General features: G+C 37.1%; 3 protein-coding genes across 4 annotated transcripts in view; all 3 read left to right on the top strand.

Moving 5' to 3' along the window:
- Positions 1-493: 493 nt before the first annotated feature.
- On the top strand, positions 494-2,216 carry LOC108142798 (ubiquitin-like modifier-activating enzyme 5). The gene is made up of 2 exons (XM_017266852.2): positions 494-904; positions 1,103-2,216. The coding sequence occupies exons 1-2, from the start codon at positions 621-623 to the stop codon at positions 2,031-2,033; spliced, it is 1,215 nt and encodes a 404-aa protein (XP_017122341.1). The 5' UTR covers positions 494-620; the 3' UTR covers positions 2,034-2,216.
- A 396-nt stretch (positions 2,217-2,612) lies between these two features.
- Positions 2,613-3,591, top strand: LOC108142833 (signal peptidase complex subunit 2). Its single transcript, XM_017266898.2, has 2 exons — positions 2,613-2,787; positions 2,931-3,591. The coding sequence occupies exons 1-2, from the start codon at positions 2,749-2,751 to the stop codon at positions 3,471-3,473; spliced, it is 582 nt and encodes a 193-aa protein (XP_017122387.1). The 5' UTR covers positions 2,613-2,748; the 3' UTR covers positions 3,474-3,591.
- Positions 3,592-7,103: 3,512 nt separating this feature from the next.
- The window catches only part of LOC108142343 (death-associated protein kinase related), a 58,994-nt gene continuing 45,825 nt past the window's right edge, over positions 7,104-20,272 (top strand). The window contains exons 1-2 of one of the 2 annotated variants that reach the window (XM_017266102.2): positions 7,104-7,283; positions 7,581-7,851. In XM_017266102.2, coding sequence (XP_017121591.1) covers positions 7,718-7,851 — 134 coding nt within the window. In that variant the 5' untranslated portion in view covers positions 7,104-7,283; positions 7,581-7,717. The other variant, XM_017266101.2, reaches the window with a different exon arrangement.

Below are 20,272 nucleotides of genomic sequence, written 5' to 3'. Positions count from 1 at the left end.
ATGGGTTCTATTTGGGTAGTTGGTTCTTATATATCGAATTAGTTTTCTTTTGATATTGTAAACAGCTAAAAAAATGTATATTAAACATTGAATTAAGGGATTTGGTTGACTTGTTCTTAAAAAATGCCCTTTATCATGCTGTCAAACTTTATATTCAAATAAGCGCGCCGTTTTTAGAATTTTCCAGCACTATCCTCACAATATTATTTATTTTGGTATTTTGCGGTATTTTTACTGACGGCCATCGAGCATTTCGATGGGGTACAATAACTAAAGTTAATAGGATTTCAATGTGGGTTTTGTTTATAAACTGGCAAAAATTTCAAATACATTGATATAATATACATTTGTTAAACAATTGTCAGTTTAATATATTTTACTTTCATTAACATGTTTGAAACCAAACTCACATTTAAATTTAGGGGGAAATGTGCAGTTTTTAGCGGTAATCCAGTGCTGGTAAAGAGCCCATTTGGGGGGAAATTAAAATTCACCATCTGGTAACACTATCCGAAAGTGACACGGCGGCAGCGAAGCTAAATCGAAAGCGAAAGTTTACAGGCTCTTTTTGCCGTGCACAAAAGCTTGAGGATCGGGATTTGCCATCGCCAATCGCCAGGATGTCCAACGCCATCGACGAACTGCAGGCGATCATCGCGGAGATGAAATCGGAGATGGAGGAGCACCGGATCGGCAGTGGAAGTACTGGCGGTGGTCCAAATCGTCCGGTACGCGACCGCATCGCACGCATGTCCGCCGAGGTGGTGGACTCCAATCCCTACAGCCGGCTAATGGCCCTGCAGCGGATGAACATTGTCAAGGACTACGAGCGCATCCGGGACAAGGCGGTGGCCATTGTGGGCGTCGGCGGCGTGGGAAGCGTCACCGCCGACATGCTGACACGGTTCGTACACTGCGAGAAATGCTAACTGCTAGTCAGTCTTGAGAGAACCCTTAACTAGTTTACTTAGCGAAGGTAGTACCTAGATGGGTGGGAGTGCTCCTCATGCAAAAGCTATGATCAATTTCATTTGTTTACTTGCCACAATGTTGGTAAATTAAGCTATGTAGATGTCCTATTAATTAGCCTCATTTCTTGCAGCTGCGGCATTGGCAAACTGATCCTGTTCGACTACGACAAGGTGGAGCTGGCCAACATGAACCGGCTGTTCTTCACGCCCGACCAGGCCGGTCTCTCCAAGGTGGATGCCGCCGTCGATACGCTGAGCTTCATCAATCCGGACGTGCGGATTGAGGCGCACAACTACAACATCACGACGGTGGACAACTTCGAACGCTTCCTGGACACCATCTCGCAGTGCGGCTTTGTGGACGGGCAACCGGTGGATCTGGTGCTCAGCTGTGTGGACAACTTTGAGGCCCGCATGGCGATCAATGCGGCGTGCAACGAGCGCAATCTGAACTGGTTCGAGTCGGGCGTCTCGGAGAACGCCGTCTCGGGGCACATCCAGTTCATCCGGCCCGGGGACACCGCCTGCTTCGCCTGTGCTCCGCCGCTGGTGGTGGCCGAGAACATTGACGAGAGGACGCTGAAACGGGAGGGCGTGTGCGCCGCCTCCCTGCCCACAACCATGGGCATTACGGCCGGCTTCCTCGTCCAGAACGCCCTCAAGTATCTGCTGAACTTCGGCGAGGTATCCGACTATCTGGGCTACAATGCCCTCAGCGACTTCTTTCCCAGGATGACGCTCAAGCCGAATCCGCAGTGCGACGATAGCTATTGTTTGCTCAGGCAAAAGGAGTTCCAGGCCAGGCCCAAGCCGGTGGTGATAAAGGAGGAGGTGGTCAGCGAGGAGCCACTGCATGCCACCAACGAGTGGGGCATTGAGTTGGTGCCCGCAGATTCACCGCCAAGTGATCCACAGCCAGCCAAAAGCTCTGAGGTTGGCGAGGGTCTACGACTGGCCTACGAAGCCCCCGAAAAATCCAGCGAAAATCCAGGGGAAAGTGTAACTGCGCCCGCGGACGAAACCAGTGTGGAGGACCTGATGGCGCAGCTGAAGTCCATGTGAATTGATTTCATACTCTGTATTTATAGGCACTCTTTTGTAAAACATTTTTTTATTGCATAAGCTGAGCTTTTTGTACATATGTATATGCATGTATACTAGTTGGCTCAGACAGTTTTTTTTTCCATTAAATATTAAACACGCTTGGTGATGAATAAATGTTACTTCAATATTTCTAGGAAAAAATTATGGTCTATTTTTTTTTAATAACATTTTTGGTTTAAATAACATTTTTCTTTAGTTTTAAAAGTAGTTGACAATTTTCTATCATTGAGTAAGCACAATTCATTATAGATATCGTGCAAGTTTTGTACTTTTTAAAGGGCGATTAAAGTTTAAAAGCATCAGGTATTAAGTATTTAAGAAATATTTAATCCTATTTTAAAATATATATAATTATACCATATTAATGCCGCGTAAGGCATTGAGAGTGCTAGATAAGAAATATATAAATATGCCTAAAATACTTTTAAAATTATTTGAATTACGCGGGCACCTGTTTAATTTGCAAGGAACTTTTTGGTATTTTTACCCGACTGCCCGCTCTGGCAACGCTGGCATGTTATCGATAAGCTGCGATAGGCGATAGAAAATTTTGTTGTCGCGTTGTCACAAAAAAAAAAGGGAAGAATCTCCTGCGAAAAGAGTTTTTCCTGCTGCCACACACGATTTTCTGAATAAGCAAGGGCAGCAAAGGGCTAACAAGGGTACAGAAAACATGGCCAAGAAGGAGGAAAAGTCGCAGCCGGGAGACGAGGTGAGAAACGCCGGATGCCGGCTTGGCAATTGGTCCATGAAGATCGACTTCCAAGACACGTCATTGTGCACTTCTGTTGTTGTATATTGAAGCCACCACTAATCTCTGTGTATTATATGTATGTATTGTGCCCAATCTGCCAGCTGGTGAAGGTGAACAAGTGGGATGGATCGGCGGTGAAGCACGCCCTGGACGATGCGGTGAAGACCTGCCTGCTGGGCGACCGTCCCCAGTTGAAGGAGCAATTCGGGCTGGTCAACACCCGGCTGGCCCTGTGCGCCCTCGCCGTGGGCGTGGCCATCATGGCCCACGCCTGGGACTTTACCCACCCATTCCCGCAGTCGCGTCCCGTCCTGCTGTTCAGCGTGCTGGCCTACTTCGCCCTGTTGGGCATCCTGACCCTGCACTCCAGCTTCCGCGAGAAGGGCACCTTCGCGGTGGCCCTGCAGAAGGACAAGGAGCGGGAGCGGCTGTGGGAGGCCAGCTCCGACATGCGCAAGTACGACGACAAGTATCTGCTGACCCTCAGCGTGCGCGACTCAAAGAACGGCAAGCGGCGCGAGCAGAGCAGCAACAAGTCCTGCGCCGCCTTCATCGACCAGAACGGCATCGTCCTGGACAACCTGGTGGCCAACGAGGTCAACCGCCTGTACAACGCCCTGGCCGCCGACAAGAAGGACAAGTAGCTGGTGGCTGGTGGCCCAGCAGCAGCCAGCTGAATCCGCATCTTATTTTTTTTTTGATAAATAAAACCAAATTCCCACTTTATGTCTCATTAAACTGTAAACTTTTGTGGTAAGCCAACTGCGCTCTGTCTCTATCTCTGTCTTTGTTTAATTTTGGTTTTTAAACTTCATGTATAGTTTTTAAATTGCTATGTTTAGAACTTTTTTGATTGGAGATGCAACTCCGCAGAGTACGAGGACATAAGTTCATAATGCTGTTTTTTCTTTTGAAACTATATCTATTCTTATGCCTTGTTAAACTGTACACTTGTTTGGAAAGCCTGTTTTCGTTTTACCAGCCTAACAACTATTAGTTTACTATTTACGAATTATGTGTATAGTTAGCAGTTGAGGAACCAACATTTAAATTGCATCATTTTGACAAGTCAGCTGGATGTCTTTGCATTTCTGTAACTAAGGTTAAAAGCACACACACACTATGCTTACAACTTAAAACTATTTACATGGAATTGTAACTCCGTAGAGTACAAGTATTCAAATTTATAATATTGTGTGTTTCTTTAGAAATTGTACCTAAAAAGAATGGGAGTCAAGGTTCTAATCGCGTCATAGTGCAATAACCCAAACCATAAGACCTAAAACTTTTATTAAATCTTTTTGTATAATAAGAGTTATAGAGCTCATGTTTCGAATAACTGACATGCCCTATCTTAAAAATCGACACGTCAGAAAATTAATTCTTCAACATTCAATCTTTTGAGATTACATTTTGGATGCGATTTTCAGAATTTAAGCACCCCCAAATAAAGCAATGCATAAATGCATTTAAATATGTTTTTCGTTCTCGTCGCTATGGATTTCTGATTTAAATATGTATAAATGCATTAATTTATGCATATAGGCCTGTAATTCAGAATGATTTTTCAGTAATTGTTGAGAATAAATTTCAAGCAGAGAAATGTATAAAATTAAATGTTTTAAATTCCCAAAAAAAAATGTATTCTAAAAAAACATACAAACTTAACTTAATTGTATAATTTAGAAAGACTTAAAAAAAAAAAAATGTTTGATTGTGTAATTCAAATAGAAACAAATTTATTATAGGACATATATAAAATTGTTTAAGCACACAAAAGCAAAGGTATTTTATTAGAGGTATTTTACTTTTTCTTATTCTCAGAAATCATATTTCCAAAATTACATTTTTTTGCAATTAATGGAAATGACACTAGCATTTCCAAAAAAGATTCTAATTCAATCGCAAAATTCTAAATTTTGTAATACATATAGAATACTCCTTTTCTTCTCGTTTTACACTTTTCGGGTTACTCGCGATCGCTCGCCGATCCGATTTTCTATTTATGCAGTGGCCAAGCATTTTCCGTAGGTCAAAAGCCGGATCTGCTAAACTTGAATGGCTGCCAAGAGGAGTTTTTGGCGAGTTCGCGGCAAGAAGAAAATCAGGAACGAGGCGACCGTCCGGCAAAAAGCTAAATAAAAAAAAAACTCGAGGAGATCCGGAGACGACGGCATTATAAATAGATGGATGCTAAAGGTTTTTGCACTTGGTTTATTTCTGGTGCTCCGCATTCCTGAGATGCCGTCGTGGTGACAAAAATATATGCGACACACACGAAAAGCTGCAAGCATAACGCATATCCACTGCATATCCCATCCAATCCGATTGCACTGAAAAAAAAAATATTAGCCTTCAAATTTGGCTACCATATATTCAAATTCTATTCCAATTTTGAAGAATACCATTTCTTATAAATAATAAATGGAAACTGTTGTCATCATGTAAAATGGGAGCAGTTTTAAATTCAAATTTTAACAAGCTTTGTGTCGATTTCTATAAATTTCTTCTGACTTATCTTTGCTATCATAACTTTTTTAAAGCTTAAAATTATTTTTTAAGTGCATGAAAAATGTGCATCGGTTTGCAAGTGGAGCACACACACACTCATGCAGGCGGGCACACCTACACTCGCCAGGGAAATCGGCGGAAAAACTGGGAGGGGGAGGAAAAGCCAGGGAACTGCAAGCATAAATATAAATATAAAATTGAGAATTCAATAGACACGCGAGATGCCAACTATTTGTGGGCTGGGCCACGCCCCACGCCCCGACAACAGGCGCCACACAAAACGCACAACAAATTGGATGTCTCTTCTTTTAAGGAAAATATATATTTTTCAAAAATACTACTTGAGCAAAAACATGTTTTGAATTCGGTGCAATGTTACCATGTTACCAAGCTCAGTAGTAAAAAATTAAAAAGGTGACAATGCCGTACATAATTCATTTGAATTTATAGCTTCTAATTAAATTGTATTGATTGTGTTAAATATAATTCATATATGGCCCTAAACTAAATTGTATTGATTGCGAAAAACATATCTTCCAAATTTGATGATCAAATATTTTATTGGATTTGGTAAAGTAAAAAAGGGAAATAGTTTGAATTTTATTTCATTTCCTTAGAGCAGAGAAATCAGGATTAAATTATATCATTTTTTACGTTTAAATTTCAAATACTTTAAAAATAAAAGACAATGTTATTAAAATTTAAGCCCAAAATTCCCGACTGCAGGTATATTTAGATAAGCCACAGTCACAGTTTTAACAGGCATGTTAGGATACACCCTTTTTTTCGGCATAAACAATAAATATATAGAGCTATATCATAACTCAGACATTATTTATATGTACCATGTTTGCTCATACCCGCAACATGGCGAAAGATATATGTTTTTTTTAGTGTTTCCAAAATTTAACGACTATTTTTCCTTAACTTGGTAATTAAAGTAATTCAATCATTGGTCTTTGATAACATTATAATAATTTTATCTTTTAATAGATTTTACAAACATTGTTTTGGGTTTTTTAAATAGGCCCAGTGTGCAGTTGAATTTAACATTTCTGTTAGCACCGTTAGAGACATCGTTAACGGTTTTTCTTGGTGTGACCATTTATAAAGTGGCTTGCTAATCGTTAGAGATGGAAAAACGTTGATGACATTCAGACAAGCATTGATAGCTAACATTTTTATCGGTTGTATTATCCAAGTTATCAACCAATTGATAACTAACCTTTTTATCGGTTGTATTATCCGAGTTATCAACCAATAGCGGGAAATCTCGATGGCGGTAATCGCTCTTCTCATCAAAATGTTGTTTGAGATGTAAGATATATGCTTTAAATCAATCTCGACATACCAGCCGCTCAGCTTTTTTTTGTTTTAAAATATGTGTAATTTACATGCAAAAAGTGGGACCTATAACACGGCTTTAAGACCAAAATTATTGTACCAAAGACACTACGAAGAAGAGTGGTACAAGATTTTATTTTAAAACAGAAAAAAAAAATAAAAACTTTCAAGCATCCAAGTTATCATTTTTGTAAAATTTCCATAATTTTAAAAAGCCCACTTGTGCTAGGAAAATTATGATAAGAATTATTTCTCTTAGGAATATTATGATTTGTAACTGAATGTAAGGAAAACGTTGATTTTTAACATTTCTGTTCGCATTCCAAGTTCGCAACCACCGAAGTTCTCAACCACCCGACCAATCGGAGTTTCTCCACCTCTACCCACTGCCCATAATAATCGTCGTTATCGGCGTTTCTCCGAGCAAATTGAAATTTTCCTCGCCAACGAACGGTTCGTGCGCGCTCGCGAGTTTCTTGTGCATCCGTACCTCCGTATCCGCAACAAAAACAACAACAGCACCTGGCCAAATCTGCGGGCCATTTTTCGCACTTTGCCAAACGAGGAAGAAGCAGGAGAGGAGTTCTTCGCTGAGAACGGTACTTGCAAAATACCGAAAATAACAAAAATAAAAACAACGGAGCAGCAACAGCCTCACACATACATACACACGCGGGAATTTTTTCGGGCCTCGCTTAGCGCGCGTGTGTGTGTGTGTTGCAGTTGCATAGTTTTTGCTTCTTTTATTTTTTTTTTTGTTGTTTTGTACTGGAATTTTGTCTTCTCCCTCTCTCTGTGTGGAAAACGGAGAGAGCGCGCGCAACGTTTTCCGCAGAATTATTTTTAAGCGTGTGTGTTTATCATTAAAACTACAATTTTTTTTGGTTCTTGTGCAGTTGAGATTTGAATTTTACCCCCGCAAAATACAAAAGGCAATCAAACGAAGGATTATAAAGTCAAAAAATCGAAAGAAGATTCGATCTTCACACACACAAAACAACACACCACAGCACACACACAACAAACACACACCATGTTCACCGAAAAGGGAATCTTTCCCATTGGAGACGGACTTCTGGACGTGGACGCCGATCGGCTAAAGGGACTTCTCGTGTCGTGTCACGACATCAACGAGATCTACGAGGTGGAACAGACGCCGTTTGCCAGGTGAGTTTCCTTTTCCCTTGCCAAAAAATACGCAAAAAACAAGTTTCTCGCATCTCCACACGGAAAGAAAAGCAGCTCGATATCGAGTCACATTTCTACTTACCAGTTCCCTTGAGGAGTAGATCTTTAGGTAAAAAACAATGAAGGAAAATCTTAACCAAACGTTATTCAAGTGCATTATTCAAATAAATACAATAATATCTTTGTTTTAGATTATTTTTCTGTAAAAAAAAATTGCATTTATATAAATCGTTCATACTGATTTGTGATTTGATCTGTAGAAGTCGTTAAATCGAGATTAAACCTACACAGAAACCATATGTAGCTATCAAGCCAAAAACAAAAGATAAGTTGTGGAGTTCGAGATCAGAATAGTCCAACACGTGTTTACACTCTTTTACAAATAAATCTAGTTCGACTTGCGGATGTCAATATTTGTCTGAATTCAGATTTTATTTATTTAAACTTAATTGTATTAACATAATTTGATGCTTTACAAAATAAAATATTACTTAAGACGAAGACTTATAATGAAAAGCGAATAAGTTAAATTAAATTGAAATTATGGTTAAATCAATTTAAAGTGTACATTTGTTCATCAAAGGGTAAAATCAAGAACAAAATTTGAACATAAAAATGAAATTCGCAAGTAAATGTTTTTTGACATAGCAATTTGTTGAAATGATGGTCAAATTGATCGGTTTGATCATCGTATTTTTTCTTTCTGTGCAAAAACAGCTGCCAAAAAAATAAAAGCGAAATCCCAAAAACACCGAAACAAAGCTAAAAATGTTAAAGAAAGTCAGTCGCGAGTCTGTTTTATTTTTCTGAAAAACTTCTGCGTCTCAAAACTTGTTTTATTTACTTTTTTCTTCTTTCTTGTGCCTGGCCTGTGTGTGTGAGCTTCTACTCAACACACACACTCGCGTGGACGGGAGACAAAAAGAGAGTTTTTGTGTGGATAACGGCACAGTGGTTTTGTTATGAAAATTACCTGGAAGTTTAAACAAAATACAACATAAAATTCATATTTTAATGATTGGGCTACATTTCAGCTATGAAAATATTTTTTTCCATAAATTTTTAAACTTACTTATAAATTTGTTATATATATTCTTGGTTAAGTGTTAAAGGAAGCATCTATTTAACTTCGAAAAATGCTTGAACTTTATTTTGACAAGAATATAAATTTAATTTTTTCGATAATTCTAGTATTGGCAAACTGTAGTATTGAATTTAGCCCAAAATAAATAAATGTGTTTTATCTTCGTTTCACTTCAACTACAAAATGAATTTTAAATAGATTTCTTGCTGTTATTTTCGAGGTGATCCTGCCAATGGACGTTGTATGTATCGAGGGTTCATAGTTTATTTACCTGATTTTGGTTCAAGGAATTTTGGGTTTGTGCAACCACTGTGCATCTCCTTCTTCTCGTGTTTTTCTTTGCATGCTTCCCTATTCCTCATCTTCCTCATCATCATCTTCCTTGTTCTGCTCTTTTTCTCCCTTTTCCTTACTCTTCCAAAGAGCAGCTGTTACCGTATGCTGGCGAACTGACCCTCATGTTCCGTCTCTTTTGCTCCACCTGGCTTCGATTTGCCCCATCTCGTTCTCTCTGTACTCCTATCCCTCTCAAATGCCCTTTACTTTCAGCTAAATTTGCATTTTCTACCCTTTTCATTATAACTTTTTCGAATTTCGCTTGGTTTTTGCCTCGATAGTTTTGCATTTCGTTGTTTCATCTAAATCTTCTAACTGCCACCCACAACGCCCCTTTTTCCCCTCACGAAGGTCGTTTGTTTTCCAGCCCCACTGTTTCGTACTTCCACGGTACCCATCTATCACCATATTCCCCCATTTTTGATAAGCTTTATGTTATCAACAAAAAAATAAAAAACAAACGAAAATTAATAATAAAACTTAAATCCCAATCGACGTTTTTGAGTTTCGTAAGCAGCCAGCCGTATGAAATACAATTTTTCTGTCATCGATTGTGGGTCTCAAATCGTAATTCTTATCAGGGAACCGTTTCTCCGTAGTGTTGGTTGTAAAAACCCCATGAAAATTATATTTATTAAGTTGGGTAATACTTCACGAAAGTAGTTCAAGAGGGCGCTAGGTGATATATCTTACTTCGTTAACTAAAGTTGTATACCTTATGGGGTTCGTAAGTATTTCAAAATGTAAAAAATAAGTCCCAAGTAAAGCTCTGTTTTTTAAAGTTTGTTAAGTTCTTTTGCCGGGCATATAAATATAACATTTAATCATAAATTAAATGATATCTTAAGCTTCTCCTTTATTTAAGATACATTTTAATAAATCTATTTAATATGTTAAGTTAAAACCGTTAAATTTGCTTTGAGTTTATGAAAATTTAATGGATTCACATGTTTTGTATAATAAATTTAACTTTCTCATAAATGTTATGGCATTAGTTGTGATCGTTTTAAAAGTCTTCAAATTTCACTAATTCATAGCAAATTTGCTTCTTTGAAATGCGAATTAGGAATCATTATTTACCGAAACTGCATATTTATGTATCTTATTTTTATTGTATTTTATAATGAAATATTTTGAATATTTTCTGTGGCCTTACAATTTTATTTAATTGACTTACATTTCGAACTCTCTTTTGATTTACTTTTCCTTCTATTATTCCCTTCCCTTTCGAAGTCCCAAATTCTTTGGCACTTAATTTGATTTTTAAATGTATTTTAATGTTACTCCCTCGGAATTCCAATGCCAAAATTGCCTTATACAGCAGCAAAGGTTCTGCCGCAGACGGGTTTTTTTTCCTCGGTAATAGTCATTTGTTTTTAAGCCATTTCGCTTCGGTTTCTCATGCTTCTCTGGTTCCGCATTCGCTCAATACCAACTTGTTGCTGCCTTTTCTTTCGTTTCACGTTTTGTCTTGACTTTGTTTTTATTTTCAGTATTTTCTTATTTTTTTGGGGTCGTTTGCTTTATCAACGCATCATTTTTGAACGTTTCCCCCAAGAAATGCGTTCTGTGGGCCAGAAAAAAAGAGCTTAATTTGTTTTTATCAGTCGCAAAAAGATAACGATTAGGACAAAAACCAAGTGAGGAAAGTGAGTAAATGAAGGGGTGTTCTTTGTTTTGTATTAATACCTTTGCATTGCGATACAAATATTTTGTACCAATTAGGTTCAAAATTGGGCAAATAGAATTACTTCAAATACAACTGCAATATAACACAAATACATTGATAAGAATTTTATAACAGAATAACAGAATTACATATATTTTTTAAGCTCTAAAACTATGAACCTACTTATTGTTAGTTGTTAAATATAAAACATAAATAACACAACTAAAATACTTGAAGCGTATTTAAATGAACCCCCTATGTCACAATACATTTCGCCCCAAAAAAAGTTTAGCCCTAATGACCAGTGAAATAAAAAACCTGCCAAAATGGAAATGTTCGACAATTGCAAGCTGTCAATCATTCGAGTGGCAAGGGGATCGAAGGGGATTTCTGATTTCTGCAAGCCGGAATGCCAAAATAAATATTGGCCAATTGGGCGACGCACATATTACAATATATTTCTTATAACTTTTGAGCTGTGCATAATTGGACTTGGATGGATGGGATGATATATGTATGGAAAAATAAAAAACTATATGTTTGTGTTTGCTCGCTTGACCATTGTTGTTGTTGGCTTATGGCCCAATTTATATGGTAAAAAAAAATGAAAAAAATCGAAGAAAAAGAAATACAAATTGACAGCGAGACAAATGAAGTTGTGGACACCGGAGTTGGAGATTTGGTTGCTGGTTTTTCAGTTGTCTTTGGCCGTGTTTGGTTGTTGTGGCTGCCACAAGACTTCACAAAGCCCACTTGACTTCAGCATTGGCACATTGTCCAGTTTTTTTGGAGCTCGGAGTTGGCCTTTCAATTGGAAATTAGGACGCATTTTGTGGGCAGCATGCGGCAGCCGAACGCTTGCATAATGGAAATTTTATTCCATTTTTTGCACACAAAAAATAATGTGTGTATACGTAGATTTTTGGTGGAGAGTGCGAATCAATAATAATTAACAATGATTTACAATTCAATTGAAGCTCGCACACGAGGAAAGTCACACCTTTGGGGGGCCTTTATTTATGTGGGATTAAGTTTGGGATAATTTGTGCAGGTAGACAAATATATAACACATGTCTGATGACTGGGGTGTTTGCCTATTTGACGAATATTAAATAGTGTTGCCCCTGAGCATATTCCTTTTCGCAAACATTAATATATCTTGTTTCGGTATTTGATTTGTAGGATCTAATTAACAAAAAATACACATATTTCATTTATTTAGAATAAACCTCTTAATCAAGTTAGAAACACAAAAGGAAATCATACCAAATTGAAGTTTAACAAATGTCAAATGTTGCACAGACTTTCCCACTGATAAACGAATTTTCCCCTTAATGGTTTTCTACATTTCTGAGACCTAACATAACCTCAATGAGTGTGACTGACGTCAAAGGAAAATCAACCCCCAGAATCCCTTCCAAAAAGCAAAACACCCAAAATGGGGAGGTGGTGGAGAAGGCCGCCCACACAGAAACAAATACATACTCAAACAGCTGATAGATGAGTTTGGGTTCATTTTCAGTTTTCTGCCTCGGTTTCTCTGGTCTCAAACAACTTTGTGCGTGGGCGAGGTTCAGTTCTAGCAAAATAATATAAAAGCCCATTATAACCACCCTCTGCAGCAGCAGCACAGCACGAACATCATTTATTTTCTGGGCTCTTTGACAAAGTCAAAGTTTTCTTGGTAATCTTAAACGCTGCCCGAGGGGAATATCGATCATAATAGGGGTATTGGGTTTTAAGTATTGAGTGTTGAGTAGGGTGCCCAGGATGTGCCTATCGCACATCTTCGCCGCCCTTAATGTTTCGAGGACCCATTGACAAAGTCAACAGGATTCGAGATTTTCCCTTTGTTTTTACAGGCGAAATCGATTTTGCCACCATGTGTGTAAATGAAAAGATACAAGGGTAGTTGGGGGACAAAGTTTAAAACCAAAAAATGGAAAGGGGAAATGCAGTTTTGCTTTAAATTTAAAGATTGGGTAAGTTAAAGCATAAACAATAGAGAAACATTTTTTTAGAATTTATGTAAATATGTAAAACAAATATTGCTTTATTTGGTTTTTCTGGAACAAAGTTACAATGCCATTTTGTAAACATTTTACCTAAAAAGTACAAAGAAAATCCATTTGCTAAGACTTTTTTATTTGTTTATCTGCATTTCGGGTTGGTGTTAATGCATTTATTTGTTTGCTGAAAAATACGCATTAAAATTTGGCTTTAACTGCCTCATACCCACCCACATTTACCCACTGGGGCCGTTGCTCCTTTTCTGTTTAGCTTTGTTTATTTGCAAATTAATTTTTCAAATTGCCATTTTGGCTAATTAACCGAAACCAAGTCGAGACGCCCACGCTGCCAATGATTTATTGCCTCGTATTGATACAGTTTTGATTATCTCTTTTATGGGCTGCAAATAAAGAAGAGCGCCCCAAACTGTCGATGATGAGTTCATTTTAATTGAGTTTTTCAATATGCCGACTGAGTGGTTTATGCTAAGCTCTTGGGGGGAGTGTCAGTCAACAGTCAAAATGGGAATGATGGGGTGGCGAATTCGCCGGGTGGTTTACTGGGAATGCGACCTTGGACGGTCTATATTTAGGAATGATGGAAACTTCTGCGCTGGAAAATGTCAGCGGGACATGGAATCGCAAACTTTCGAAGATAATCAAACTTTCTTTGGGCCAAAACTAATTTGCATGAAGCTCATTCATTTGTTACGCATATAAACAAACACGCTCAAAGTTTGTTTAAAATTTTTAAGTTCTTTGACGTATATGTAAATATTTTTTAAAAATATACATCTGTGATTTTGTTTACATTGTCAATTTAGCTTTTATTATTTTGTTTATTGTATTGACATATTTTCAAAAAATATATTATTGAAAAAATTAAATGACATAGTAAATAAATATATGCTTATGTTAGATGTAATTTTGTTAAATCCCTATCCTCCACCAATGCGAACCTCACATATCAAACAATAACAATAAGACACCCGCTTCAGGAAGCAACAACAACATAAAACAAAAAAAAAGACAACATCCACATCAACACTTTTGCCTTCAAACAACAGAAAAAAATGTTTTCTTCAGATAATTAACGCGTTGACAACAACAAGAAAAACAATTGAAGACTGAAGATAATAAAAGCCAAGTGAGAAGACAAGAAAGCCAGAGGAGAAGACGACGAAGAAAGAGCCGGAGCTAGATAGATAGAAAGAGACAGAAATAATCAGTCAGCAAAGCTTGAAGAAAGTGCAATCAACATATTTTCTGTTGTTACAGTGCACTTTCAATAAAACAATACAAGAAAAAATTAGTAAAATGTTTATCATAAATTTTGGAAGGATACTGTAGTTTAGGCTGAAAAATCCAACCCAACCCTTTAAAACAAAAATAAAAAACCAAAATAATATGTTAACTTTTTGGAGAGTATACTGTAGTTGTGGGTATAAGAGGAGTTAAATGCGGCAGTAAAAACACGAGAGCGAGATATCAGAGAAACAAAAGCTGCTTATCAAAAGAAATGCAAGAAAATATGTGTTTTGTAAACATTTCCTTGTTGTTAACGGTAATTTCAATGGGTGGGAAAGCTTGGGGGATGATAAATCTCACTCCAAAAACGAAAAAAAAAAAAAATAAAAACCGAAAAGTCAATAAAAATTGATGACAAAACATAAAATTAGAAGAAATGTTCTTGTCCGAAGTGAAATATTAGCAACTCCATTTCTCCACCAAAAATAAATCGTGATGTCGACGCCCTGGACATTGACATTAAATAAATGGGAATAGATTGCAACCCTTGGGGCGATGGAAGTGAAAAACCACCTACACTCACACCCGAACCACCATTAAATATTTGTTTTTCGGATCTTTTTGACTACTATAATGCACTGCCCAAAAATATTTTAGATGTTTATTAAAAAAAAAATTCTTTGTGGCTACATTTTTAAATATATATTAAAAAAAGAGCAATGATAATCAAGTGTGTTTTTATGTTATATAGATTAATGTATTTGAAATTGCCAATTAATGATGAACTGAATTTATATTGAATACCTATCAACCAAATTAGAAGTTACTGGGTTATATTGGGCTTGTGCTTTCTAGTGCTTTAGTGATCCTTTTTCCTCGCAGTGTGGCATGTGTTTGTCTTCCTCTTCCACTTGCTTGCTGCATTGAACTTTAATTGCTCTCATAAAACCCCCTGGCACCCACCGCCCCTGGTTCTCGTTCCTTCTGTTGATAAAGCTGCAGCTGCATTTAATGAGGTTTTTGGCTGTCATTTCGAGGGGATGGGCCGGGGGATGGTTGCCGGGGGGGAGTGTGGGAGGAGGGGAAGGGTAGGGTCATTGACAGGGTGACTAAGTCATGCTGACAGCTTAATGTGAACTATGGCCAAATGTCACGACAATTTGCCGAAAGGTAAACAGAAGGGTGATCAATGAAAGAGGGATGGAAACTTAAGACCCTTATGGTAAGCTGCCAGCCGCAAAAGCAATAATATTAATGAAATAAATTTAACCAAAAATCTCAGTTCTAATGGGCTACCAATACCATACCATATCAAAATGTTTTTTATGCTTTCACATTTGCAAATTGTTTTAAAAGTACATTATTTTCAGACTATTTAATTTGCAAATACTAGCTCATAGAACCAAAACAATAAGGGCTTTTGAATTCGCGTGAGCTGTCAGGAATTCCAATTAAAATACAGCTCTAACTGTTCCTGTCACCTGTCGAAACATTTTTCCAAGCATCCCCAACTTTTCCACTGCCTCGGGGGAAATATCCAAATGTCAAGGACATCTTGAAAACTTATTTTCCTAATGCTTCCATTTTGCCTAATGATTTAGTTTGTTTTGATCTTTTGTTATTTTTTTTTTCTAATTGCCTTTTGGCTCTAGCTGCCTTTGTTATTTAGCAATTTTTAGGCCATTTTTTGATTTCCATTTCCGCTTGACGCGCTGCGAAATGGCCTTTAACCTTTAAGTTATGAATTCTTTTTAACCCCACTGTGTTTATACGTTTCATGTATGTTTTTAACTGCTTTTTTGTGGTTAGTTGACTCCAGTCAAGGCTGAGCAAAGCGAACGAGTTCGAAATCAATGTGCAGTGACCTTGACAGGGGGGCCCCCTTCCCATTGAAGAGAGCGGAAGTTCTTGCAGATATTTTTTTTAGTATTTATTTCAAATAAAGTTAAACTTGCAAAATCGTTTTGTCTTCTGCTCTGGTGATTACAGCATTTTTTTTTCGTAATATTTATACGGGCCAGTGGAATTTTATCTTGGCACACAAACAGCATACCTTGGCTGGGTGGCTTTTGGGTGGTGAGTGGGTGGCTGGTGTTTTCCCCCCTATTATTTACCCCTTTGTGCCCCGCTTTTGCGACGCTTCCCTTTAGTCTCTGTCTTCCACAAATAACGATAAGATAATAAAATGCGACTCGGCAACGCGAGTCATTTTTCGTATTTATTTTTTTGTCGCCGATTAGGGTATGCAGAGTGAGAAAACCTTAAGATCTAAATAAAATAACTTTATTATTGTATGTTCTAAAATATTTATTTATTTATTATTTATATTTTAAATGTATTAGAGTATTTATTCATGTAAGGCATATAAGTTCTAAAATATTTATATATTTATATGTATATTTTAAAAGTTGTAGATATGAATAAAAATCGTATTCCAAATATATTCTTGTAAAACGATTTTTGTTCTTACCGGTTTGTTATTCTCTCTGTAGCTCCCGTGCTCTTGTTGCTGTTTTACATTTCAATGTTCCCCATGCACTCGAGTCGCATTTTCACGTACAAAGCCCGTGCCTTCTTATTTTCCTACTGTGTAACCTTTGCCCTCCGCCGCCTTCTCGCGTTTCCATGGCTCACAATTCCTAATTCTTCGGCTCAATGACGCATTTCATTGGGGGGAAAACAATTTCGTTCTTGTCTACATTATTCTTTTTTTTTTTTTTGTCGCAGGCCAAAAATAAAAAGCCAAAGCCCGTGGCCTGTTGACATTGACATGGCCATGGGCAACAAAAGGAGTCATTTTGTGCCTCTATTCTTTTGGTTTTTTTCTGCGGGGGATGTCGAGAAAGGAACAAAAGTTGTCAGTGGATTCGTTTGAAAAGTTCAAAAGTGAAGGGGGCCTTTTGGACATATACTTGTGCCCGCCAAATGGAGCTGACTCACATTGGTTGCTTGAAATGGGGAATAATACAAAAATAAGTAGATCTTTAAAAAATCACTAACTTTGGATTTTAGTGTTAATACTTGGTTACTTATTAGTTTAATTCTTATATTTCATTTTAATATTAGGCTTGAGCATTAAATAATTCATTACACTTCTTAACTCCGACATAATTAAATAAAGCTGTGATTTTTATAAAATGTTTCTTTGAAAAACTTAAAAGTGCTCACTCAAAAAATTATATAAGATAGGTATTTTCAATTAATTTATCTAAGAGATTTTATCTGATGAAAACAATTTTTACCAAATGAAATTAGAATGACAATTTTTAAAAGCACTTTAAGCTTTTTAATTTCCATTATTCAAACTCACTTGTTGGAGAACTAGTTCAGTTGGCTAACTGGGCAGCAGATGATGCAAGTTGTTTCGTGTGGTGTTATTCAATCGCGGACTACAAAGTTGTGTTTCGCATGAGAAAACAAATTTCCATATGTCGGCGGGGGGACTTTGGCCGGGACGGGACTTAAGGGCTCTACAATATCTCGCTGTTTGCATCCAGTCAGAGGCATAACAGCTGATAACAGGCGATGATGATAGGAACGACAGGCATGATAATGAAATTTCCAATTTGACATTGGCTTGATCGAGGAAAAACTACGAAACTAATCAAGCGATTAATCGATCAATCAACTGACACTGAAATTAATGATCCGCACACTCGAATGGAAAGCAAAAAAAGATATATATATATATATATGTACTCTACTATATAGAGTTCAATTCCAAAATTGGCCAGGCACAAAGGTGACAATGAGGCGGCTTTTAATTTAAAGCTAACAAAATGCAACGATGACGCATGGCGGCGGGGAGACACAAACATTTCCGCTGAATTAATTATAAGCGGAAAAAAATAATGGGAAGCTTGACTGAAAATGCATTCGAGTGACTAACCCAAAAAAAAAAAATAAAATAAAGCCAGGCACAAGTGCAATGCCAAAATGGCATTGGGCCAAGCCGTGGAAAAGAGAAATATAAATCAAGAGAAATAGAAATAGAAATAGAAAACGAACCTTAACCCCGAACAGAAAACGAAATCTCAAATAGAACTGGAAGCCAGCAAAAACTAAGTTTATGGTCAAGTTGTGACCTTACTTTTGGCATTCATTTTGGATTCGATTTTTCTAACTTTTCTTTGTTTTTCCATTTCCATTCCCAAGAGCAAGGAAAACTGTACCCAGCTCGATATCTAATCGATGGTCAGGGCAATTAGCGTGCTTATCGCTGGGGCGATAAAAAGGTTGGGCGATAATAATAAAAATAATACAAATGAAAAAAAAATACTTCGGTATAACACATTTCTGCAGTTTACTTTGCTCTTGATTTCGCTGTGCTTTTTAAGACGATAAGGGCCAGATGGCAAATAAGGGCTAGATTGATAAGAGGTAAGTCCAATGGCTGGGAATTCAAGAAAATATAGTACTTAAGGGGACTGTAATATAATTTCTCACTTAAGTACTTGGAAACTTATAAATAAAAGCACTATAAGATCGATAAAGAAAAATGTTTATTTCTTTAAATTTAAAAACCAAATAAATAAAGCGTTTAAAATCATGGCACAATTGTTTTCAAAATAATTTGATTAAAACACTTCTTTGAAGTTTTTTTTAAAAACCACTTAAAATTCTAATGAGCAACTGTGCTGTGCCCGAAACTTCTTATCAAATATTATAAACAAAACAAAAAAAAACATTTTAAGCTGACCTACCTACCCAACTGCCAGCAACAAAAACTGATGACTAACTTGAAAATGCTAACGGTGCAACTCTGGCGACAAAATTTCCGCACTTTATGCTTGAAAAAAAAAGAACAACAAAAGCAGCCAAAGCCAATTTACCGTTGCATCAGAAGCGGCCAACAGCAGCAACAACAACAAAAGCTGGCAAATGAAATTGTCTAATTGCCGAAGCAACAGGCCAGCAACTTTTGGACAACTGGCAACGCGGCGTATGCGCAACATTTTGCCCCAGCAATGAAAACATTTTACGTGATTTGCGTGAACAATTGCCAAAAAAAAAAAACTCCACTTTAAAAAATGATGAGTGAAAAAAACGTGAAAAACCAAAATGAAAATGGCTGAAAAATCGTAACGCGTAACGTGAATCTCTTGCTTTGGTTCGCTCATTTGTTTTGGTCAATAGGGGTTATGAAGGGGGTTTCAAGAGGGCTAGGAGGTAGCAGATAAAAAGCTGAATTTGTGGTTATTTTTTCATATTGCTGTTGACTCGAAAAAAAAGAGGTAAATAAACTTCTTATTGCTTTTTGTCCCTGTCTTTCTCCTCTTTTTCTTTGTCGTTTTGTTGTTACCAACTTTTTGCTGCCACCCACCCCTTTTCTTCGCCATTTCTTGTTTCGTTCTTGCGACTCTTATTTATACCCTTGCAAAGGGTATAATAAATTAATTTTTCACGATTTTAATCCAGTAAATAAGGCATTTTTAACCCTGTAATGTGAAGCTCGAGGTAGAGTCTAGATATAGGGTTTTGCGATATTGATAAAAATTCAGTTTTAATTAATATATATAGATACCTTTTTTTTATAAAAACTTGAAAGGGTATTAAAGTTAAGGTTCCCTTCTTGCTTGTTATAATTTTCGTATGTTTATGTTAATTTTTCGCTTAACAACAATACACAAAACAAAAATTGTTGGCAAAAAAACGTGACATCGTTTTGGGACTTCAAAATTGGTTTGATGTTGTTGCTGTTGTATCTTGTTGAAGGCTTTAACCCATGCTGACCCTGCTCCCTCTCCGTCTTTGGCTCCCTTTCTTTCACTCACCTTTTGCCTTGTGTGTTTCCACACAACGAAAATGGCAACAATATTTTTCTTTTTAGTCTTTTATTTTGTACCGCTTCGGGGGCTTGACAAATTTGAAATTTTAATTTTTAACGGTTTTCATTTCAAGTTTTTGCTGGGTTTTATGGCAAATTGTGCCTGCAATTGCTTCACATGCGAATCGGGTTTTTGGGTACTTTTGGTTTGCTTTAGTGCTCATTTAATTGTTAGGTTGGGCTTTTAGTTTTGGTTTTAAGGGTGTTTATTGGATATTTCTTGGGGA

This window comes from Drosophila elegans, unplaced genomic scaffold (genome assembly GCF_018152505.1).
Source record: "Drosophila elegans isolate 14027-0461.03 unplaced genomic scaffold, ASM1815250v1 contig_149, whole genome shotgun sequence".
NCBI classification, from domain to species: Eukaryota; Metazoa; Arthropoda; class Insecta; order Diptera; family Drosophilidae; genus Drosophila; species Drosophila elegans.
The sequence above is the reverse complement of the archived record's forward strand: the minus strand, read 5'-3'. Positions and strand labels throughout refer to the sequence as shown.